Raw genomic sequence first — 25,718 nt, 5'->3', positions numbered from 1 at the left:
TTAACACTAGTTGAATGCCGGCAAGTTAATCAATGTTCGAGTATGCAACTCGCAGTTAACAATCTTGTTCAGTGGTCTGATCAAAACAAAATGAAATTGAATCCTACAAAATGTAAGAAAATGAATGTTTCCTTTATGAGAAACCATTCCAACCCGATGTAGTTATTAATGACCATAATCTTACTAAAAGTTCCTAGGCGTTCATATCCAAAATGATCTAAAATGGGATTCACAGGTAAAATATATCGAAAAACGTGCCAATGGAAAACTCAATATGTTAAGCGTGTTGAAGCGTTAGGCCTATGGCCTTCCATACTTACCGTGTATGTAGGATACACCCAGCCCCTCACTGAACATTCAGCGCCTGTATGGAGCAGAGCATGGACAAAGCAACAAAAACAGCAAATTGAACGAATCCAGAAACAAGCACTGCGCATTGTGTTAGGACAAAGATATGCAAATTACCTTGACGCTCTCTCCCAATGTTTCCTTCAATCCTTGGAGGACCGCAGGTTATCACTTTGTTTCTCATTTATTGATAAGACCCTAAAACACACCGCCCAATTTCAAAATTATCTATCCGCCGCGCAGAACCCTAAGACACACAGCCAAAATACCGAAATTTCACTGTAAAACCAACATAATGAAAACTAGCGACTTGCCGCACCTTGTTCGTTTATTAAATGCTGGCTGATTTTTTTACGTAATTTTTTTAAGCTTTCATACTTGTTTTCTCGTAATTTTAAAGGCAATTTTAGAGGTTTTCCCCAATCTTAAACGTTTTATATTGTTTTATATTTATAAGTAGATAGCAAAACCGCCACTAGTTTGAATGATTTATGTTTATATTTTTTTATATATGTAATACTAAATGTGTCCACTTTTATGTCAGTTCAAATGCAATTCGGCCTAGTGCGGCGAGATTTGGATGTTTTAAATAAACCAACATGAATGCTTTTGTTGCTGTTTGGTGTGATCTCGTGACATGAAATTCAATGCTTGTGTAAGGTTGTGTGCCCTACAATGTTCATGGGCAGTTATTGCCCTCTCGAACGCTTTCTTCTGAAGTTATTTTCAGAATGGCAAGCTATTTATAAGATTTTTCTGTCTTATTTGAATCATATTTACTGTATTACATTTATACAAAAATGTATTGCATGAGGTCTTATGATTACTCCTTGTGATGAAATAGGGGATTTTGTTCCTTGTGAATTTAGCTTTCCAGTGGTGGTCGACATGCTGTTGATCAGTCTTCGCCAAATTCATACCAAGTCTTTGAAAACTGATGTTTAGGAGGGCCAAATATAAAAACTACAAACACTGCATGGATAATGGAAAAGTGTATCCAAAAAGACCAATTTATTCATGGTAAGAAAAGAAGGTCGAACGTACGTTAGGGATTTTTCTTTCTCCATTTCCTGGTCACGGCAATCCGTTCTAGTTAATTCCACCAAAATACTTCAAAATATCGTTAGGATATTATTCGCCCTACTTTCACGACTATGCTGCTGGCAGTAATCGAGCACATTTTGGAATGTTTTCTATTATTCGTCTGACTGGGCGGAGACCCTCATCAAGCACTTTGAAGTGCCAGAGATGCAACTCTGTGTCCTTCCTCCATGCTATAACAAAGTGTCATGGACGCTGCATTGCAGGCCCGGTGTACTATTCTACATGTACACTGTATGCACCCGTGAGGCAACCGTGTGAAAGGAGCTGGCCAAAAGTAGGCTGACCAATAGCTAAGGGATTGGACGGCTGGAACACAATTAAATAGACCTTCACATTTTGAAAAACGAACAAATTATGCCTTTCAAATATACAGTGCATAAGATGAAGTTTCATAAAGACCGCCACTCGGGTACCATGAGGGTGAAGTTTTTGGAAGCACATCCGGTACCCTGTGGTCTCAAAGAAAAGTAATTTGCTTTAGCATCAAAGAAAAACCTCAGGGGTCAAGTCCATTTTTTTTGCATACAGTGGGGCAAGGGTGCAGTCTTTTCAGAAAAGTAATGCCATCCCCTTATTGTCCTCTAAAAGAAAAATAAAAACAAACGAGCCAAAATGTTATCATGCATATATTTTTATCTTCTCCATACCATCTGCTACAAAGCCGTTCCCCTCAAACTTTAAAATGCAATTGGATGTCACTATAAATGTTAGCATTCCCACTTATACTGTACCACAAAATGGAAAATTAACAAAGTAACGAAGTTCAATAAACAGTGTTGAGATGAAAGCCTATATAACAGGGATTGTGTTTTGTTTGGGCTCTGAAATTGCACAAAAGAATGAACAACAGACCAAAGTACTTTTTTTCAGTAACACAAAACGTAGTGTCTCAGTGTATCGCCGATGAAGCTCAGCATTCCATTATCACTTTTAGAAGTCAGTATGGCACATATTCTTTGGTCTTAGAGAATTCTGGTTTCTAATATTCGATTACATCATTAAATTAATGTTTCAGGTTTTCCAGTATAAGAGTCCACTTCTATTTTAGAACTGTCTGACTGTATTTTTGAAAATGTACTCATTTTGATTTGACCAACAGCTTTTATATTGCCATGAAAGACATGATTCTAAAGCTATCTAAATCTAGCTTAATGGTAACATTTGGGGAATGTCGGCTTATCACACAGCCTTCTGCAATCTACAAATTTCTATCACCTTTTTGTTTACAGCCATGATGATGAAAAGTAATGAACATAATTTCACTGATCCATTTGATTTGTAGTAGGTTGCCCAATGAATTCTAAAAATGAATGTAAAACATGAATTATTCAGAGGAAGTACATGTATAAACATCTGTAATGCATGTTTACAAAGGTTGATAGATTAAAACTTTGGACAAAATATAGGCTGTGTGTTTATGCCTTCAGACTAGCATATTTTCCCTCATTAATTTCTTTTAAGTGCTACAATGTGGGCACTTAGGATACACAGTTGTGTTTTTTTGCTTTTTATGTACAAAATCGAAACTGCCAAATTTAAACTCTTGCTAAAATAAACAAAATTGAGGGATGGTTTTGATCAAAATGAAGAACTTCTCATTTTGACCTCTGACATTTCGGTGACCTTATTGGCCAGGGGCAGACAGACTCTTATCCATAAACTTCCTCTTGACAAAGCACATCCACCATTTACTGGGCTTGTTAGTTTCAGGCTCAAATACCCTCTCAACAATACGTTGCCCAGTCTCTTGCCGAATCTGTGTCAGGTAGGACCGCATGGAATCTAGCAAAGAAATGCATGAAAAGAAACCAGAAATACAGACATAAGTAACTACATTCTATCACCCCTAACAGTGTTTAAAACACAATCCTACACTTTTGAATACTTAAAGAAGCAATGGTGAATCTAATGGCAAGTACATGTACATGTATGGAATAACAGCTCCAAACACAAAAGATGTCAATGTAAAAAATTTACACATTTGGTGAAATATTTGACTGACTGCATAAATTCTCAATCTCAAACAAAATAAATTTTACTTAATTTAACTCATTTTTACTGAGTTATGTAAGAATTGATGCAGATAAATATGTACAAAAGCCTACCAGCTTCAGCCTTGCTTGAAGGCTTTTGATACATTGCATTCAGTGGAAACAAAGGTTCTCCTGGCACAGCAAAGTTTGCAATAGCCAAACTATGCATTTCTTTTTTACCACTTTCCTTAGATGAGCACTGGAGTAGAGAAAAACAAAACAATAAATAAGCAGATATTAGAAATTCACAATGGCATCTTATAAATCAGACAACACCAAGAAAAATTGTCTCATATGTAATATTCCTAGATTGACTTCTAGTAATATATATGATTGTAATATTACATGTCAATGTCTTTTCAAATTCAAAACATTTCGATTTGAGTGCTCAAAGTTTCAAACTACTCCAACTGATAAATCAAAATCTACGTTGATAGAGAGTTAAAAGATATCAAACTTTTCCTTTTGTATATAACGTTCACACCAAACACTTCAGCAACTTGGCAATGCTAAACCAAGGCTTTGTGGGAATTTTACTTTGAATGAAAAAACTCTGAACACAAAATTACCTTCTGCAGCTTCTTGAGACACTCGGTAATGTAAAGTGTTACATAGATGAGTACGCGATCTGCTTCACTCTGCAACAGATATTAAGATAAATAATTTTATCCCATTGAACTGTGGAAAAGTGGAGGAGATGAGGGTTAGTTGGAATACAGGTAAGTTCAAACACTGAAATTTTCTTCCACACTCAAAATTGTCACAATTTGACAAGATTTCCTCAATGTTAGCTGTACATTCACAGGCTGTACTGAGCATCACTATAAGGGTTTTACATGAAACATTCCTGGAAAGGTGAAAATGAGTCTGGAGAAAATCATCAGAAGAAAAAAACAAAGATTCACAAGTTTCTAATTGTTAATGTTCATCTTCAGATAACAGCCTGAAAAGTACAGCCAACTTAAGAGGTTTAAACTTGTTACACTTCACCTCTTTTCGTAAAGAGAAATTTTGCACATTTTCTGGCATTAAGTTGACTATCCTCTACTGTAACAGTACATGACTGCAAAAAGAACAAGTTTTATAAACATTAATATGTCTTGAGGCAATAGGAATGTAGCAATTGCCAATAGTACAGCAATAACGAGTGTTTCCAAAAAAGAAAACCAGAAATCACACCTTGATTTCATATGTTCTGAAGAAGACATTGGCCTTGAAGTATTGAAGTGCTTCATCAATAACATCAGGTCCTCCATTACCTTGAATTCAGCAAGAACATAGAAATATCAACTAAGGGACAATAAACTTTATCAATACATAAATCATATTCCAACGACCCTCCTTTTCACAATGCTTGTAAACCCCAGACTCAGGTGTTTGCCTGTCAACAATTTACCAGTGACCACTCGATAGTAAGTAACAGGATAAAGCCAATTGATTACTGGGCCCAATTTAACCACAGAATTCCGCACAAGTTTAAAATCAACATTCTGCATTTACTGGTACATCCTTGCACAAAAATTCTGTTCCTGTCAAGTAAACACGGAAGCCTTAAGGAGGGCGGTTTATGAATGTGCATGACTACTTTTCATTGCTAATCTGTAAAATATGCCACCCACAAACACAGAATGTTCAGCTATAGTTGAAGGCAATTTTCCACCAACTTTAAGCAGACCCATTAAACATAGGCCCTAGTTCCACCTGATGCTTAAACCACGGTCATGCTACCCACTTTTGTTTTGCCAATGGGTAGGGATTGAAAATAGTCGGTATGTAAGTCTAACATCATGGGAGAGGCAAGAAGATTTTCTTTTCATATTCTAGTCATCCCTGGAAGACATAGTCAAACAGATCTTACCAGGAGGGCTTGGCCCTTTGAACTTGGTGTTGATTGGAAGAAGTGCCATGTTGCCTAAACTTGTAGGAGCACTCAGTGATGAATGGTACGCCTGAAATACAATATGACAATTTGAAATACATGTACATGTACGTGTATGCACATGCATCAACAGACTCATAGAACTAGCTTTACTGTAAAAGAAAACTGGTCCATGATTTCAATTGAACCATGATGTTTAAATCCAAAGTCAAGGTATGAATGAACTACATGTAAACACATAACAATGGAGGTGCTGTGTAGGAAACTTTGACAATTAATCAACATAATTTGGAATTTTTGTCATTTCCTGGAAGCCTCATGTGACACACAAAGGCTTCTTCTAGCATGTCTAGCAGGATTGTTTGATTAAAATCATGAAATACTGGTATATCACTCAAAATAAAAGTCAGCGAAATCATTTCAAAAAATCATGTTTTAAACTCAATGCTATGAAACCTCTTCTGTCAGATATTTGAAAAAAACAAATACATATACATGTACACTGTAGATGAATTTAATAAAGTAGTTCTTCTAAAAAATCAAAATACTCTACAACCAACATTAGCTCATTTTGAGTGCTACCATTCATGTACTCTGTTACTTGTAATCTCTGTTACTTGTAATCATTCATGCACTCTCTGTTACTTGTAATCATTCATATTCCTCTTCAATTATTGAAATTCTCAAATGGAAAGGATTCTGATTACCTGTACATGTATCTGTACATGATATAGCCTTGCTTTTATTCTTTTTCACTTAGAAAATACATGTTAAGGTGGCATATCTTGCTGAATTACCCATCACAGCATATGGACAGTGTACATGTACACGTTCACATGTGTGAATGCATGACATGTATGCAATACCTATGCTACATGTACGTATTATGATTTGCATTGGAGTGGACATTGGTTGATTGTAGTGTACATGTATGTCAAGCATTCAAAAATGCAGTGGAAGAAAACAGTACAATGAATTTAAGTACACATTTTGAAGCTTTGCTTTGAATGCTTCAAAGATATGTGGCCAAAAACAAGATTTGACATCACTGCATTTTCACTTCAGTCTAGAAACTGTGAAACAGCTTTGTTCATAAAATAGCTGGAACTACCGGTATATTCAAGATGGAGATTTCCTCTGTTGTCTGTGTCCACTTTGAGCCGTGATTTTGCAAAAAAATCTGCAAATCTAACTGTGAAAATCTTGTTAAACGAAGAATGGCGGATTCTGAATATTTCAAATACTGAGTAACTTTCTGGGTAACTTGATGGCACAATTTGGATCACGATTGGTCACAAGTCTTTAGTCCATACAGTTTGATTTAAAAGTTTCAGTTGTCATGGGATCTCATACAAACAGTCCAAAGACAATGATGCATCATTCTGTACTCCTGTTTTTCACACAGAAGCACAACTACATGTACATACATCTACATGTGCTGTACACTGTGCATTTTGACAGGTTGCCAGCCTCACTATTCATATGCACATTGCACACATTTTGTGTGGTCCTGTATCCTACTAGGGCCAAACAAAAAATTAGTTGTGTTTCCTGTTACACTGAAAAATAAATTAAGGTGGTTGGTTGGGTAAATTTTGTTTGTACTCTAAATTTGTATAGCCCAAGAAATTAGGGTCGGAAGATGGTCTGAAATTTTTTTTGGAGGGGTGTGGTCTATTTGTAACAGGTACTAAGCCAGTGTCAGATTCATACTGTACATGTGCATGCCAGTATTACAAATCAGCACTGTGACTGAGTAGTAAAGCAGCTGTTTGTTGATAAACAAACACAGAAGAGCCGTCCATCTCCTGCCAAAAAAATTACGAAACCATGTACATGTAAAGGACGATGTAGACAAAATTACCGGTAGGCTCAAGGCAAGGCACCATAAGTTTTTACATTTTATTGATTTGTCAAAAAAAAGATATAGGTTCCACATGTTTTTCTAGGTTGAGTCGGGTACCCGGAATAACAGCTATTTTTTTGTTTGGCCTAATAAAGCTAATTCAAATTTTTCATTTGTGGTTCCTTCATGCAAATTCACGGGAGACATAGAGCGTGAAAGACAGTTAACACCTTATAATGTGTCTGGAACCCTTCAATGGGGAAACTAACAAGACATTTTAGAATGGGCAATTAGTTTTCCTTCTGCTTCTTAAATATTTCATCTCCAAAAAATCCTTCATAAATTATTTCCTAGCCTATTAATTTATGGAAACTGAGAATTACCCAACCAGAAAGAGAAATAAAGAGAAATACAATATTCATGATATTACAAAAACTGAAATCTCACTTCCAAAAATCTAAAAGGTTTTCATGTTGATCTTGGGATTCAGTATAAAAACAAAAAAAGGTTGTCACCAATCTTTAGGAAAAGAGCAGGAGACCAACTAAAGTGGCATCAGTTACAATTTTTGAAATAATTAACAGGAATAATCAGCTTTTATTGGCAAAGGGGAAAAGTGGATTAAAAGGTTTGTGGTAGCACCATGCTCATACTCGTAACTGTACGTGGTTCTGAAAAGAACTGGAGGGGAATTTTCAGAACTACCACACTTGGAAATGTTGCAATAATACCATTTTGTATATGAAGCCAGATGTAAAAACTGAATTTGTTTACAGTTGTGTAAACAGTAAACATGGTTCCATCTCCCCTGCCAGCGAAAGGTTGAGCTAATATAAAAACCATCAACCTGACGCATGCACACTCACACAGAGTGTTATGCATATGGAGTTCGAGGTGGGTTTGAGTCGTTATCAGGAGAATGAGAGGGTGGTGAGTAAAAAGTTCTAGTTTTTAAAAAAAGTCAGTCGTATGGTCTTAAAACCACAGGTAGCTAGATTCACAGACCCACACATTGGTGGCACTATTCCTGATATGCTATTTTTTAAATCTTTGTGTGACCATCGTTTTTGACCTTGATTAAAACCAAAGGGGTACTTGTATGATGAATGAAAATGTGATTTGCAAACTCTACTGACCTTAATTGACTTTAAAAACTTTGAATTCACAGTAAAATTTTATGCTAAAAATATTTATTTGATCCACAACAGGACAGGGTGATGCTCACAGAAATTCTAATTTCAGGCAAATATGATTGAATATCCTTATGGGTACCTTGATTACCTGTGGTACAAGGTTAAAAAGAAAAGAAAACTGGAACATGTGGTGGTTACTATTACTAATTACTGTGCATGTTATCATTATCAGTTCAAATCTATCGTTACACTGAAAGCCTCCCCCTGGTTTGGGAGAAATTCTGGTTCACTCTCCTTCCCACAAATTCCAGTTCCACACTGTTCACAAGATACACATATTTAAAATTGTACATTATTTCTCAATATAATAGTTACCGCTAATGGGTCAACAAAATGTTTCCAACATGTAACTGTCCCATAATTCAATATTTCCTAATCTGATCTGAACCAAACTTTGTATGTTTTCATTTTAGGCCCTAAACACTATCATCTCTCAAAACATGGACAATGAAATTCGGCCTCCTTCTGAGAGTTTGAAAACAGGGAGACACTGAAACGTCTCCCTAAAAGCCAATGTCTCCCTAATGCTGAAAAATTTACCACAAAATGTCTCCCAACTAACCTATTTGTAAACATACAGTATCTATAAACTGTGTAAAGATGCCTAAAAGGTCACAAGTATTTGCATATATCAAAATGAATATAAGCCTCATCGCAAATACTGCATGAGTGATTTTGTATAATGGTAGAAAGGCATTGTGGGAAGGCAAAAGGCTCCAAATGTTTGCTCCTTTTTCCTTCCCACAATGCCTTTCTACCATTGTGTGAATGTATATATTTGGCACACATATATTTCATCATAACTTCTGTTTACATGTAAATGCCTTATGGAGGTGGGAGACCTATCAATCACTTGAAAGCAAATTCAAAGCCTTCTAAAAAGACAATATAAGAATACTAATTCAAACATTGTGAAATTTCAATGAATCTAGCTAGCTTAAAAGACTCATATAAAGATTAAGTCATACATGTCGTTTCCTTTCAGAACTGTCAGGTTTATACAAACCAGATAGCTACATGTATGTACATTTACATATGTACAAACCTAACAGTTCTGGAAGTAGCCCTACATGTAGACTTGACTCAAGTCGGGATCTCTGTGACGTCTTCGTTTCTGCTTTGGATACATATGACTGCGTGCCGTTGCTTCGTGCCCTCGTGTCCACTTATTACAATGAGTTCAGTTTAGAAATCCTGACAAGACGAATCTGCCATTTGTTTGTACACACTGAATAGGCTCATCTATCAAAAGTGGTAGCGGCCAACCACAAAGCCGGATTTGTTTTTAAGTCATTCATACCTGCATTATAATGAACGAGTCTACAAGTCTGACTACATGTACTTTGATTGGTGAAAATTCCATATACATTATGCAAGATCATGTCGTTCATATGCAATTATGAATAACTACATATCACCGACGGGGGTCTGATTGACTTATCCATCAAGTCGGACTTTCTGACTGGTGACATTGACACAAGTTGTACAATAACGGCTATCCAATGAGGGCGCCTAAGGGTTATGCAAGCTGCCAGGCCGAGAGCGACAACCATGTATGATATACCCCCAGAACTGTGGGGTCCGACTACCCCCAGAACTGTGGGGTCCGACGTCCGCTCCGTTCATGGGAGAGGGGTGGACATCGGACCCCACAGTTCTGGGGGTAGTCAGACCCCACAGTTCTGGGGGTAGTCAGACCCCACAGTTCTGGGGGTACAGGTATGTATGATGCACATGTATGTAGTGCGTACCGTACCGGCTGAAGGGATGGATGACAAGGGAAGAGCAACATAAGTCTGACTTGATTCAAGTCCGACTTGATTCAAGTCCAGCCTACATGTCATTATGCAAGTTGAACTACATGTATATAGTAGGCCCAGGCCTATTAAGTACCTGTAATAACATCGTAGAGGTTGACCTCCACTACAAATCTGTCAAAAGAATTGTTGCCATCAATACGGACTCATACCAGGCCAAACCGAACCATTCTACAAGACAACAGGTGGCAATATCCTTCATCAAACCATCCGCACATAAGGACAGCTACAAGTTCTCATTATTTCCAAGAACTTTTGCAGAATGGAAGAAATTACCAGCAGAAATACGTCATGCACCAAGTATTGCAACTGTCAAGTCGAAACTCTCAATATAGCGTAGCCTAGGTGATACATATATCATCAGAGAGGCTCACTTTACGTAAATATCTGCTCAGTCACTTCGCGCCTGCATTACATCCCTGATGAGATTATGCAGTATTCTACCAGAACCAGAATAACGTTACTAGGCCTACGTCAGTACGTGTACATCATGCAATGATAACTACTAAGTAATATAATGTCATAAATTTAATGCTAATGCAAGCACCCACTTCCTAAGAATCTTGATTGCGATTTAGGCCCAGTACATGGAAACAAGTTAGTTGTGTAATTCATCAAATAATCTCACCGGCATTTTGAACTATCGGTCTTCAGCTTCCTCGTCACAATGTTTCAAGCTGACAAGTATTTATGGCACACCCGTATACTGAGCTGAGCCGAGCAATGAGGAAGTGAAGTGCACCACACCACTTCCTAGTACGTACCACGTGATCACGGGTTCCCATCATGCCCTTGTCAGTATGGCCGTTTGCCAATATTCGACCTCGTCTTCATTTAGGCTACGTCTGTTTTTCTTACAAGCTTGTCAGCTCAACAGAAAGTCGGATAGTGCGACGGAAAAGATCAAATGAGATTCAAAACGCAAAACAATACTTTGATTTACCTTGCACATTTCTTGCCTCCAATCAGGGACTGGTTTAAGAGAAGAAGCCAGTAAGGAGATAAAGTCGAGTATTGGAAAACGATTGGGCCAGTTTTTATTCCAAGATGGCTGCCTCCATTGTAACACATGGGATGAACATGGTTAGGGACTAACGGTCGTGACTGTATAATTGCCACGCCAGGTCCCTAATTTCGCCACCTATTGTCAAGTCTAATTGGTTTTCACCGAAAGTGGCGAAATATGGGACTTGGCGACCGTACAGACTGCAGTCACCAACGCTAGGCTTAGGCCTACTCAAAGTGTCTCATTTTTCTAAGTTAGGCCTTAATCCATCATTCCATTACAAGGACGTGCACTAGGCAGGGGCGTAGCAAAGGCATTTTCCTTTGGGGGTGTACCAGAATCAATTTGCCACCTTATAACTTTTTTGCCAACTTTGTGTCGTGAACATTGTAAAATGGAAATCCTGGGTCTCTTACTATATTTCATGCTTTAGGGGAAATCTGACACCCAATGTATCTTGTTTATTTTAATATTTACCATTGCATTTGATTCATTGTTTTGGTGACTTTTTATCTGATTTACATCACATCAGCCTTTTTTCAAAACTCTTACTATTTTCACAGTGAGAGGTCTGGCGGTATGAAGAAATGTCTTGCAGAATAAAGAACAAGAAATTTGGTAATGTAGCCTTCTAATTCCTCCAAGTTCTCTCTGTAAAAATCATAAATGTTTTAGGAATTTGGTTAAAACAACAAAAAAATTACCTCAGTAACCTTGTTCCTGCACCAATTAAAATGATCTCAAAACTTCACTGGTTCTATTACAATCTTACCTTGTCATTGCATGTATATTGAAATTGGCTTTTCAAGCGGACATGCTAATGAAATGGGTAATTATCTAGCACAAATTAAGTCTAAAAATGGTGAGGCAGCTGTCTGATCTTGGTGCTGATTTTTACGTGCTTTAGGAAGAAGGGAAGTACATTTTTGCAACCTAGACTTCCATAGTTGTTACAAGATGCTCATATTGTTTAGCTCCCCTACCAAAAATAAACTTTGGGTTCTCTAGGCTATCTATCCTTGAACAGAAGTGGAAGGATTTTTGACTGTCTCTGTGACTGTTACATAAACAATAATTATGATTAAAGGATCCATGCTTTGACCAAATTGGCTTTGGGTATGCCTGAAAACATGATCAAAATACACTGCACAGCAAAGTATGATTTTTATGTAATGTATAGTTTTCTCACTAAAAGTAATTATTTGTTTCAGATCTGTAAATTTCACATTTTTGTCTGGACAGTGCTCAACACCGGGACAGCCTAAAAGATGCCACGTTATGCACAACTGGTTGTGGGCCCTGCTGGTAGTGGAAAGGTGAAGAAAAAATAAATCTAAAATGTGCCATTACAAGTGCATGCACAGAAATCACTTTTTGAAATAGTTGGAAAAGCTGAAGAGAAAACAGAATTGTCTGACAATACATGTCGTGGCAAATAACTCGATTGTAGCAGTGAAAGTAAAATATGTGAGTTCATTTCTACTTTTCACTCCTCTTCTGAATCTAGTCAATGCCCTACTTAATGGTGTGCAATGTCTTACATTTAAAGAGATACTTTTTTTCAGCTGGTCTTGAAAGGATGAAAATTCTTTTATTCTTTCAGTCTACTTACTGCAGCAATATGTTAAGGCATTGTGAGAACATCCGTCGTGCAGCACATGTCGTAAATCTGGATCCTGCTGCTGAGTATTTTGACTATGATCCCATAGCAGGTAAAACAGGAAAATTATGATAACATTCTGGTATGAAAAATGTGATTTACCAAAAGAAATGAGTTCATAACCACTTTGGTTTTTTTTTCAATCATGAAAAACAGATGTACTTGGACATTGTTTGACATTTCACAAGCAGGTTTTAAAAAGGTCTTCCCATATACAGCATTTTAAAGCTGTGTATTACATTGTGGAAAACTCAGGTCCGGTCAAGTTTTAATCTGTTCATCTTTCTGTTTTGGTAAATCTGCTAGATATTAAAGAACTGATTGAAGTTGATGATGTCATGGCAGATGACGAGCTGAGGTTTGGACCAAATGGTGGCTTGGTGTTTTGTATGGAGTGAGTGACAAAATAAGAGAAGTGACCTTTTTTCTGTTTCTAAATAACGTTATATATTTGCAGTTAATGGTGGACTGAAATGCAGTCACTAGTGTAGTTGCCACTTTTCTCTGCAAAGTTTCAATACCAGATGCTCCATGTATCAAGTGTCTTTAATTTTCGCCATCTAGTCAAGCAGAGCAAAGAAACTGCATTTTTTGTTGATACATAAACATGCACTCTGAACGTATACAAACTATTTGTTCATTGGTTAATATGATACCCACAGGTATTTTGGGCAAAATCTTGATTGGCTGAAGGAGCAGTTAGGAGATGTTGAGGATGATTACCTTATTTTTGATTGCCCAGGTAGGAAAAACATTTTTCTTAATGTGGTATACTTGTTTGTGAGATATACACGAATCTCTAGTTGTCGAAACTCAAGTTAATGAAATCAGATGTACAGCCTAGGTCCATGTGTAGCCACAGTACACATTTAGACTCAGACTTACTTCACCTAATTTGCTCTTTGCTTGGCTGCAGAGATCAGACCTTCTTCAATTCATATCGCCAATGTCAACTGAAATGTGCAATTTAGAATACTGATTTCAAAATTAGTGTTTCTGAGACAATTTGCTTGCAGTGCATCAAAATACATTGAAGTAATCAATTAATGAATTCTGACAAAAAGTTCTACAAAGTAACACATTATAAGCACTTGGACCATCTTAGTCTGAATTATAAGCAACAGTTTGCAAATCATGCTGTCATCCCTATGTCATCTTGCCTTGTAGGTCAGATAGAATTGTACACTCACATACCGGTCATGAAGCAGTTAGTGCAGACTCTACAGAGTTGGGATTTTAGAATCTGTGCTCTGTTTCTGATTGACTCCCAGTTCATGGTCGACACAAGCAAGTTTTTCTCTGGTAATATGTCTTTCTTGCATTAAACTTAGGTGTATCTCGTCTTATAACCACTCCAAAACCAATTCATTCATTGAGTAAAACTTCTCTTGTAAATCATACTGAATTGTTAGCCTGCAAACATCTCTCCTTTCTTTGAGAAAGATTGTTATATTCTTTTACTTTGTTCAACAGACCTTTTATGGTTGATGTTTTTCTCCATAAACAGGTATTATGGCTGCTCTTTCTACAATGGTAAACCTTGAAATTCCACACATCAATGTCATGTCAAAGATGGACCTACTTGAGAAGAAGGCAAAGAAAGATATTGAGAAGTAAATTTCTCTGCTTTATTGAATATGTATGAAATTGATTAAATGTTAAATTGTGCTTACTCAATGAAATGACCAAATTCTGCCTTTTTTCAAAATCATCAATAACTAATTGTGGATTTGTGGAATTGTAAAAGAACATCCAAATCTATTGGAACCTCAAGTTCATTTGTTAATAAATTTCATAAGAATATCATCATCTGTACACTTTCTGAAAAGCAATATTTCTCATTTTTGGGTCATGTCAACCGATGAGATCATTTCTTAATATATAAGTTTACTCTTCTTTCCAGATTTCTGGATCCGGACCCACAACTTCTGTTGGCAGAAACACAAAGTCTCACTCCCAAGTTCCAGAAGTTGAATGCTGCCTTTGCAAACTTGGTATGTGTTGCCTGGTACTCTTAAACGTATATTACACAATCTTATGGGTAAATGTATTTTCATTACAGCACAGTGTCCATAACAGCACAGTGAAGTTTTGAATCATCTTGGTACTCTTAAACGTATGTTACACAATCTTATGGGTAAATGTATTTTCATTACAGCACAGTGTCCATAACAGCACAGTGAAGTTTTGAATCATCTTGGTACTCTTAAACGTATATTACACAATCTTATGGGTAAATGTATTTTCATTACAGCACAGTGTCCATAACAGCACAGTGAAGTTTTGAATCATCTTGTAGAGAGTGTATAAGACTGATTTGTTTACAACCTCCACAGATTGAGGACTACAGTCTTGTTCGGTTCATACCTCTGGATCCCACTGATGAGGAATCCATTGGTGATCTTCTCATCAGTATTGACACCACATTACAGTATGATGAAGACCAGGATGTGCGGGTACCAAGAGACATCAGTGAGGAGGATTCCGATAGAGGCCATGGTTGTTCTGGCTTAGGGCTTGAAAATGATGACTGAGGACTGATGAAAGGTTGCAATGAGAGACAACTCAGTAGAGTGACACAGACTGTGATTCAGTTTATACTGGCTTAGGAGCAAAAAGAAAAGTATGACTGAGGACTTATGAAAGGCCTTCCACCTCCATGAACAAGGTTCAATTCCCTTCTAGGTCAACATGTGGATTGGGTTCTCAGTCTCTGATTCTCGGACTTTTTGCAGAATAATCGTCCAGGGTCATCCTCCCACCTCAGCAGCTCAACATATCTTCATTGTCTTCCCCCAGGCCCATCAGCAGAAATGCTTATAATTGATAGGACCTTACCCTGATTAAATAAAGATTAAACAAAATAACTTAAAACTGCTGTAAACTGATTGCTGGTTACAGTGACCTAAATTATGGAAAAAGTAGGCCTTGACATTTCCACCCTAGCACCATCTTGCACAAAGGCAGGAAAGAAGAAAACAAATGATACTGCCAGGATCGAAATGTCAGGCCCACTTTCTTAGTTTCAATAAATAAAATAAGAGCATAGAGAGAAATGAGAACAAAAACATCGTGTACCGTGTTAGAGCCTGGAAATCACGCCAGTATCTCTTGTTCAGATTGCACAATAAATGATTCTGACAAGAGTCATACCAAAATAGCACCTTTCATTTTATTGACATCTCATAATAGATGATCAACACAAATCTTTAATATGGTGATTGGATTCCTTTCTGGCTAGTATCTCTTTATAATGTACGAATACATTCACCATCCATGTGAAATCTACATGTATACCAATGGGCCTTTATCAACCCCTCTCATTTTCATAATCCAATAAGACATTAGAAGTTGATGTTACCTACTTGCTCCATGCAGACGCATACTGGCTCTAACAAAATTTCGATCTGTGAAAGTACATGTATATATTAAACATTACTGTTAATTAAAGTTTGCAAAAGTGTTTCTCTTTAGTTGTACACCATTTTGTAAAAATTCTTTTCTTTACAAAAACTATTGCCAGTGCTGATTCTTTTCCATTTAGCATGCACATCGACTAGTGTAGGTTCTGGTCTTTGCTTGTTCCTGACTGTGTTGATATTGTATTGTACAATGTACATGTACATGTGTCTATTATTTCTTCCCTGTGCCACTCTCAGTCTTCAAACATTGCATCAATTTCACAAGCAACTTCCTCTGTCCAATGCGCAGGTAACATGCATACTTCTGTCTCCTGTTTAATGTTGAAGCATTACATGTAGAGTTCTCTTCACTGACAAGCATCATGTCCTCTTCCATTGTGTTCTTGAAAGACTTCAAATGTTTAGTGGCACATACCATGAGAAGCTGTCTCCATGGAGATGGCAAGTCCATCAGTCCATCTAGCCAAGGAACCAACCAATGTGGATATTTTAATATACCAGAGATGAAGTGGAATTATTTGTCTTCTGACATGAATCTTCACTTGCTAAACACCATCCTGAAACCGCATACATATACTAACTGTTAGTTGGAACGCACATGAGGGCAACAATGGTGTAGCTAAAACATGCAACAGTGCTGTGTATCAGTTTGAAGCTGTGGTCGGGAAAGGTGGTTATGTAGAACGACATGCATCATAAGTATATTATGCTCGGAAAGTGTACAGTACGTATTTTATGCGTCCTGAGCATAATGACACACATCGTTTAGACTACCATTTGCACAATGTACAACATCTATTATGTCTGGTTCAGGTAAACAGTTTACTTGATACTCGATGCTCTATCATCTCTATGTACATTATCCTTTGATCTTCCGTACAGATGAACACACAAAAATAGTGCTTCTTTACGAACAGTTCCAATAATTTCAAGGAATTAATAGACCAACTAATGAGTAATGGTACATTGCAGTGCTTGATTCAAATCAACCACCAGTACCATTAATGAGTAATAGTACATTGCAGCGCTTGATCCAAATCAACCACCAGTACTATTAATCAGTAATGGTACATTGCAGTGCTTGATTCAAATCAACCACCAGTACCATTAATGAGTAATGGTACATTGCAGCGCTTGATCCAAATCAACCACCAGTACCATTAATGAGTAATGGTACATTGCAGCACTTGATCCAAATCAACCACTAGTACCATTAATGAGTAATGGTACATTGCAGCGCTTGATCCAAATCAACCACCAGTACCATTAATGAGTAATGGCACATTGCAGTGCTTGATCCAAATCAACCACCAGTACTATTAATCAGTAATGGTACATTGCAGCGCTTGATCCAAATCAACCACCAGTACCATCAAAAGAACTGAAGAGTATCAAGCAAAGCAAACTCACCAAATGAAAAGAGTTCCTCTATGCTGTCCTCAATATGACCATCGTCTCCTTCCTCCTCAAGATCTTCGTCAACAAAAGATGTTTCAAGCTTCTTAAAATCAGCAGAGGTCATAGTACAGATCTGTTCAACGAGGGAAAGGTCAAGAAACAAGTGCAACTTCGTTAAAATGAGCACTGTTAATACATTTTGTTTATAACAAGTTCATACAGTACATGTATTACCTTTAGAAAATAATGCTCTGCTCTTAAAGATGAGAAGAACTGACTATTCTAGTCACCAAAAATTGGTTCCAGTGCAAGAAAATGGAGTCATGAATTGGCATGATCTATTCAATACTTGTAACAGAGTATTCAAGGGCTCTGGACACACTTTGATATAAAAACTGACTATTAAATGAGTTATGTGAGGTGTTCATTATAACCTGAGGCCTATTAACACAAACACAGAGTGTTTTTGGCAGATGGGTTCCAGCCTACATTAAACAGAACAGGTAACATGATTTCTGATACAGAAACTTGACTTCAAAGTATGGCTAAACCACATTCACAAACTTGGATTTCACTGACCATGACTATCCATAACCACTTCAAGTTGATTTGTAAACGTTAGGCAGATCCTGTGCAATACAGTAAAGACATTGATATTGTTTACCTTTAATGTTTGGTACGTCTCCCATTTATTCAAGATGCCATCCAAGCCAATAATGATGTTGTCATCAAGCATTTCCTCAGTGTCTCTCAGAAAGTTCCACTTAGCCTGGGCAAGGTGGTCATCCAGTTCAAACTCCAAATGTTCCCTCAACAGAATCAATGGAAGGTCCACCTTCTCCATGGGAATAGAGTCAGTGGGATCCACATGAACATTGGCTGTTTTATATCAACTAGTGTACATCATTTTCACCTACTAGCAATAAAATTTGTCAGCAACTTGCCTCTAAAATCTCCACTAAAATTTTGAGAGAACCTCCAGTTCAAATTGCACAACTTGGTGTGAAAATGACTCAGCACAAGACATCAAACTTCATAGCTTGTATAAATTGTGAAATATATACATGTATGTGCATTGGTTAAAACCAACATGATAATCTCAGCATACTTCATTCAATCCGAACCTTGTTTCTTCAAAAATCTTTTAAAAAACAGGTAACGGGCATACACGTACATGTCAATTACATTGCATACTTACAGTGTCATAAATATTTTCTGGATACTTCTCAACAAATCCATACATCTGCAATAGCTGCCAATTAGGAAGCTCACCGTATGTGTTAAATATCTCCTCGTCCTGTTACACAAGAATAAGCAGAAGCTATGACTGATGAGGACACACAAATGACTCCACAAGAAGTTAAAGGAAATATGCAATTCAGCTCAACTTGTTTTGCTGGATATCACTATGTGTTGCAAATTTGCAACAAACAGGAGTACATGATTTCATTGAAGTGTTAAGAAGGCAGGAGTTTTCCAATTCTTAGAAAATACTTTCAATAGCAAAAGGGTACCATTTTGATGTAATACAAAAGACCAAAAAAACAGTGCAAATTCAGCCATCTAAAATTACCCACCAACAATGTTTTGAAGAAACAGTGGACACTACTATTGTTTAACCCTAACCCCCTAGGCTTTTGCACTAGAAAGCATACTGAACCTCACAAAATCCAACAGGTTCATCTACTTGTCTATGTACTTGTACATGCAGGTTACTGCACCAAACCTGATAAACTCCAACAGAATGAGCCCGTTGGAGTTTGAGTGATATGGTATGGATGGGTCAATGCAGCATAGGATGACTTGCATTGAACAGTACCAAACCTGACAAAATCAAGCATAGTCCAACAATTGGTATAGCAAGTCAGACACTGCACACAATGACTCCTGTGTGTCCCAACTCACACAGAATCCAACACCATCTCCCTTGGCCTTTCATCCCAAGTCTCACAAAATTCAACAGCAGGTTCCTAAGGTATGGTACCAAACCTGCCAAAACCTGCCAAAACCTGCTGTTGGAGTATGGCAGGTTTTGGGCAGTTAGGGTTAAACAACCTTTTTAACATGAAAACCAAGTGTAAAATGAAACCTACCACAAGAAAATGTAGAAAAGTGTGATATATTGTACACACAGTTATGGAGACAGTCCTCATTCTGCCTTGAATGACGGCATGCTTTTAATGAATATGGAAATCTTCAGTAGCATCAAATCGTAATGGTTGCAATTTTCTCCCTTTTACTGGTACAAAAGAGGTGGAAATTCATTGCAGTGTCTAAAGCTATGTTTCACGTATTCAATTCATAAAAATCCTATTCCATGGTTCCTTTAAGGCTTAAAATGGACAGCTGACAGAACGCACATACTCACTCCACTGTGTTGAGAACAAACACACCACATTTAGGCCTTATGGAGAGAGAAATGTTCCCTCAACTCGGTCCTAATTTGCCAAACAAAAAAAGGCCTATCCACAGGAACATACAACTGTGGGGACACACAGCTGAAAACTACCTATAGGAATGCTTTGAACGTTGTGAGCATTTCACACTGATAATGCGATTGAAAGTTTCCATTTTTGAACATGAAGACAAAAAAGCTCCCTTTTTGTAAAGAATCTACTGATAACACTGAACTTTAATGTTTATCAGAAAAAAAGAAACATCCCCATTTGACCAATGCCCCCAAAACACTCGGAGTAGAACTGTGATATGTACCTTGTTTATATCTCTAGTTGCTATCATGCTTAGTCTTGACTGACCAAACTGTAGCCTGGCATTGTTCTTAGCTACATGGTTCAAGATATCTGCCATTGGTACCATCATAGTCAGCAGGGTGGGTACATCTTCAGCTTCATCATCTACCCCCTCCTCCGCATCATCATCCACTGATTCTTCATGAGCACTTTCACTCGTTTGCTTGGGTGATGTGAAGCTATAAGCCATCACAAAGGCTACCAATTTTCTGTAAAGTTCTAGTGTATGGACACTAAGACTTTAACAGTACAATACGAAAGAGGAAACAAACAACAGCTGTTCAATTCTGGATGGAAACCCAAGAACTAAACATTTACCACCACTGTTACTGAAGTTACAATCAGGGAGAGACGACATGAGATGACCAACATCTACATGTAGACTAGTAAGCTAACAGTGGAATTGATGTGTCACCAGCAAATACTGACACAATACTATGTACAATGCAAAAAATCTCTAGGACCCACAACTCTCAAGAATTCCTCAAGTCAATATGACACCAAGTTCCTCCCTTTACTAATTAACCCCCCACCCCTAAAAAAGAGAAAAAAATCCCACAACTATCTGCTAAGTCACCAAAATATCTGATATATACATGAATGGCTACTTACTCAAAATATTCTGGGTTCTTTTTCATGAAGGGTACAGCTACTGAATGATACTCATGACAGATATTCTCTACATCTCTGTAAACCACGTCTGGAACACCAGTTCCCTGCAATTCCTTGCTGATTGTTTCTCTTTTAAAAGAAAACAAAATTAAATTTAAAAAAAAGAAGCTTGCTGATAAACTTAATCCAAAAGCACAAGCAAAACATCTGCCTTACCTGATTCTCAAATGATAGCAATTTACCAGTATTGAAAAAAATGTACAGTAATTTGTCTTGGGTTTTTTGGAAATTGTTTCTCATTTCTAATGCATTTTCTTTTAAAATAGATGAATTCAACTAACCTAATGTATTGGCTTTAAAAAGTTCTCATAATCATTTCTATAGATTGATTCATTAGCACATTTGAGGTGATACTGCAAATGAGTGTTCTGCAATTACTTGATTTTTACTGCTTAGTTACCTGTCCCAAAACATTGGTAAATCTAACTGGTTTCTGTCAGGACAAAGATCCAGATATGGCCTCCACTTAGAGTCGGCACAAGTGTACTCAAACATGAGGCACAGAACAAGAGGAACCCAGCCACTCTCACTCTGCAGCTCACTTTCCCCTGGAAGAAAGTAACCAGAGATTTACAACAGTGTAAAGATTTAGATGAAATTCTAACCCATCTACCTTATTACTGTCATCTCAATAAAATATGAAATTCAGAGATTTTGTGAACAAATTTTATTTTCTTTCCTAGGAAGTTAATCAGTGATTAGTAGAGGAAAAGGTAGACTGTGGGGAGCAAATACTACTTGGTAGCTACTTGGTATTCATAGTTTTCTTTACATCATCTTTGCTTCCTTGAATTAAAGGCCTGCCATGCTTCCTTCGAAGAGCTCTAGGGGTCATCCAGGCAATACTTGGGTGTGCCAGCATGACAGTTGTGGCAGCTTGCACATGATCGTCAGGCCTGAGTGGCTCTACATCCCCATGATGGATAGGAGATCAGTCAGTCAGTCAGTCAGTCAGTCATGCTCCCTTAAAACCTTCATGGTAGTAGCCTTCCTAGCATCCTTCGTTTCTTTAACACTCTGGCATATTTTCTTATATGTACACTACAGTAACTTTTTCCACTTCCTTTCTGCATTTTCTGGCAACATTCCTCATTTCTTACCATCATCCTTCCTTCTTTATTCATTTACCAGCAGATGAAGAAGGGAACAAATTGTAGAAACTTAAAGACTGAAGTAAGGAAGTTAGTCAACAAAGAAACAGGAAAGCTCCAGTAAAGATGGGTGCTTTGGGGGGAGGCCAAACTGATCTCACCTTGTTGCAGCAATGCCGTGATGGAGCAATTGTCAGGATGTAAAAGGCATTCTCTGGGTATGGTAAACAATATCTCTCCTTCTGCAATGTTGTCTATGGCAATCATCCCATAACGAATGCATGACCCTTCTGTACCCACGTGAACTCGCACCTGAAAAAGGGAAGGACACAGGATCCATCTTTAATGGGTAGGATGAAGGACTACCCAGTGACAACAATTCTATCATTGTGGCTGTTTTACCTTGACCCTTAATCAGTCAGCCCCAAATGCCACGGGCTTCTTGGGACCAGCAAGAGGAATCCTTAAACCACATTTGAAGTCCACAAGGCGAGTAATTCTAAGTTATCGCAATGGCAAGATTTCTATCATTTGAGCCATTTTGACTTTTACAGTGTCGTCTCTGGGTACAAATGTACATCCAGCAGTTCTCAGGTTATGAGGCTACTTATCCAGACATACACTTACAGACTGCAGACCCTTGCATTTATATTATCGTTGGTTATTTCCTTTGTTCTCTGTTACTAAAACAACAGTGCATGAAATGCAGTTTCCAAGTCACTCCCATCTGAACCAGACTCTTTCCTGGGTTAATATTTCGAACAAATGTCCCTAATGTAGAGTACTTCATTTTGCAATCGATAGCCTAAGTATACCTTGGAAGTTCCACCTTTTTAATTTCCAAAATCTATTTCATGAAATTCTTGTATACATACCCCACAAGGACAAGGACTGTTCCTCGAGGGGTACATGTAGTTTCTCTTGTCCTGCCCGTAAGGCACCATAAACACATGCATACCCAAGCACTACAGACGACCAAGGCAGAAACTACCCCTTCAATTTTGTAAGTGAAGCAGAAAAGGGAACGTGTAATATGTGGCCATCAGGAATATATTCACTGAAATTTGGCTGGGTTTGTCTATAACATGTCATGCATGTCATCATGTATCGTCTGTACATGTATGTATGTCTTCAACTGCCAAAATTAAGTTGGTAAGAATTTCATTCAGCAAGCAAAGAGGTATATCATTACATGTATGTTAAGAAACTTTTCTAAAGTTGCATTTAAAAATTCAGTTCTTCAGTTGTGAACTTGCAAAACTCAATGATTTATTATTATTACATTATTATTTTCATTTCTGGTAAAGACATCAAGCATTCCTCAACTGAGCACCCTAGGCACTGTAGCTCACAAACCTGAAGAAACCCATAGCATGCTCGAGCAGGCAATGAGAAGTAGTTACAGTTTAGAGGTGGGAGGAGAAGTCCAAAGGTATCTTCTTGGTAAACCCACGGAATCAAGTAGGGACTGAAAATTAATCCACATGTGGACCAAGCCGGGAATCGAACCCACACTGCACAGGTAGACCGCAAGGAAAGAAGGGCACTATGCCAACCTTACTCCCCAAACGTTAACCTAATTCCAACATATTAAATGTGGGTTGTAAAATTTGGGCTCGTGGGCCTCCCGTAAACAAACATATTGGGCCCTTTGTGTACCTCTCCGTCATAAGTAATAAAGGGACCTGTGATGCCTATTTACCGGTCTAGCCTAACATGCCTCATGCTAGCCCCAGACCGGCGGCCAGTATACTGGGCTCCCTCCATATCCTAGGCCCCACGGCGGTCACGACTGTGTTTTACATCTGCATGATTGGTCAGCGATCAGGAGTTGATCACTGTAGTACATGTAAACGAATGGCCCCAATCGACCCTAAAATTTCACGAATTTCTACAAACTAGAAATCACCCAAAGTATTACATCAGAGTACTGATGGGGTGAGTGATCCATACACACAAAAGTGGTTTCACAGAAGGCATTTTCACAGGGTTCCCACCTGTTTGAATGGACCGTTGTGGGGCCCCATGGGAGGGAGTCCAGCAGACTGGCCCCCAGTCATGCCAGTCTGGGGCTAGCCTCATGCTAGCCCCACTAGTGTGGCACGGACTCTCACCCCCGATCCATCCTTAGCCACACATCCGTATGCGCAATTTCGTGTCAGCGTATTGAACACTTTCGGCTCACCCACTTACATGTATCATCGTGGGCGCAATTTCTTTTGCACACGAACATGATTCTTGACCTTTCTGCTTTCTAAAAACTATTTATTGAATGATTTTACTCACGTTATTCAGGTGTTTTCCAGTCTTTTTTCCTTTATCCATTCAATCTAACAGGCTCACTCTCACAGACGCCATCTTTAAAATAAGGTCGTTGGACATTACGTCACTTGACCCCTCATCGTCTCGACGGCTCTTCCATGTCAAGATATCTAAAAGATTTGGAAGAGCCCATTGGCACATGTAGTGTCTTATCGCTCAGTCCGTGTATTACATATGTCTGTTGAAACGTATACGGATGTGTGGCTAAGGATGGATCAGGAGTGAGAGTCTGTGCCACACTAGATAGAGGGGCTAGCCTCATGCCAGACAATAATGAAAATGCCTCAATACACAGCTTGGAGGACCTAAGATATTTTCGAAAAGTGTTTGAAACAAAAACGTAGAGCCTAACGTTAGACAGGGGTGTCCTGAAAAATTAAGATTGCAAAAACACCAATCAGCCACGGTTTAACTTTGACCATAATAATGCCTACTTGTGTGTCACACTGGCAGCTGTGGTGGCGCTGTTGACTGCATGATTGCCACAGAATGACCTTCTTATTTACATCAATTCCCGTATCCCTGCACCACCTGAGAAACGTTCCAAGCTCACAGTCTAACGTCGTGGAGTCTTTCCTCTGTGACTGCTGAAATGAGTTGGCTTCATGATCATTTCTTCGTTTTTTCGCAGCACTAGCCATTTCATAGGATTTTCCGTATGGCTGAGGTCATGCTGCGCACCGTCGCGTCGTACCACGGTCGTGTAGTACTAACATGATCTGCTCATTATCAAATACCGTACATGCAGCGCCGCATGGCGGCGCTGTAACACCACTACAGGGTGCTATCTTGTAAACATGCAGGGAGCAAAAACTTTAATACCGCACAGAATAAAACACCGACTATTTCAACTGCGCATATTGATTGTCCAGGCACCGGGATTTCAAGTGTTTATGGCTAAAAGCAATTGGTTGTAATATTCTATTCCCGGCTCTAGTTACAAGATTTGGCAAAATTGCAGGAGGTGCTTCATTAACCGCTCAAAACATAGCTCCCATAACTCTCATGGCCACTATTCTCTTATCCGACCGTAAAAATTCCTTATATTTGTGTCCTTGCTCTAAGCATAAAGCAAAACATTCATATTTTGAGATGGCACAATTTTGTAAACCTTGTAAAAATGTTAGTCTCCCAATTGTTGATGTACTCCTCAAACCTGCAATTCTAAGTTGTACAC

At 38.2% G+C, this 25,718-nt stretch overlaps 3 protein-coding genes across 10 annotated transcripts; 1 reads left to right on the top strand and 2 right to left on the bottom strand.

Moving 5' to 3' along the window:
• Positions 1-2,067: 2,067 nt before the first annotated feature.
• LOC110989074 (actin-related protein 2/3 complex subunit 3-A-like) lies at positions 2,068-11,004 on the bottom strand. The gene is made up of 6 exons (XM_022253188.2): positions 10,849-11,004; positions 5,344-5,434; positions 4,665-4,744; positions 4,055-4,123; positions 3,558-3,684; positions 2,068-3,234 (listed from the first exon to the last, which is right to left on the bottom strand). Exons 1-6 carry the CDS (start codon positions 10,852-10,854, stop codon positions 3,077-3,079), a joined length of 531 nt encoding a protein of 176 aa, XP_022108880.1. The 5' UTR covers positions 10,855-11,004; the 3' UTR covers positions 2,068-3,076.
• A 31-nt stretch (positions 11,005-11,035) lies between these two features.
• Positions 11,036-16,365, top strand: gpn3 (GPN-loop GTPase 3). 5 transcript variants are annotated; one of them, XM_022253184.2, is made up of 10 exons: positions 11,040-11,303; positions 11,790-11,844; positions 12,469-12,542; positions 12,830-12,938; positions 13,193-13,280; positions 13,549-13,628; positions 14,054-14,188; positions 14,394-14,499; positions 14,790-14,880; positions 15,223-16,365. In XM_022253184.2, the coding sequence occupies exons 3-10, from the start codon at positions 12,495-12,497 to the stop codon at positions 15,418-15,420; spliced, it is 855 nt and encodes a 284-aa protein (XP_022108876.1). In that variant the 5' UTR covers positions 11,040-11,303; positions 11,790-11,844; positions 12,469-12,494; the 3' UTR covers positions 15,421-16,365. The 5 variants fall into 5 exon arrangements, with proteins under 5 accessions (XP_022108879.1, XP_022108876.1, XP_022108875.1 ...); XM_022253183.2 differs by having other exon boundaries at positions 11,041-11,303; positions 12,438-12,542; XM_022253186.2 differs by lacking the exon at positions 11,040-11,303 and adding an exon at positions 11,338-11,479.
• Positions 16,034-25,265, bottom strand: setd6 (SET domain containing 6, protein lysine methyltransferase). 4 transcript variants are annotated; one of them, XM_022253181.2, is made up of 10 exons: positions 24,976-25,111; positions 23,095-23,212; positions 22,381-22,531; positions 21,529-21,676; positions 21,069-21,197; positions 20,419-20,695; positions 18,905-19,003; positions 18,371-18,541; positions 17,719-17,839; positions 16,034-16,767 (listed from the first exon to the last, which is right to left on the bottom strand). In XM_022253181.2, the coding sequence occupies exons 2-10, from the start codon at positions 23,173-23,175 to the stop codon at positions 16,520-16,522; spliced, it is 1,425 nt and encodes a 474-aa protein (XP_022108873.2). In that variant the 5' UTR covers positions 23,176-23,212; positions 24,976-25,111; the 3' UTR covers positions 16,034-16,519. The 4 variants fall into 4 exon arrangements, with proteins under 4 accessions (XP_022108873.2, XP_022108872.2, XP_086997204.1 ...); XM_022253180.2 differs by lacking the exon at positions 23,095-23,212 and having other exon boundaries at positions 24,976-25,265; XM_087141078.1 differs by lacking the exons at positions 23,095-23,212; positions 24,976-25,111 and adding an exon at positions 24,506-24,946.
• Between the last annotated feature and the right edge of the window lie 453 nt (positions 25,266-25,718).

Source organism: Acanthaster planci, linkage group LG09, assembly GCF_054643075.1.
Source record: "Acanthaster planci isolate LZ-2023a linkage group LG09, COTS_SCS, whole genome shotgun sequence".
NCBI lineage: Eukaryota > Metazoa > Echinodermata > Asteroidea > Valvatida > Acanthasteridae > Acanthaster > Acanthaster planci.
Note: the sequence above shows the minus strand (reverse complement) of the source record. Positions and strands in the feature narration are given on the sequence as shown.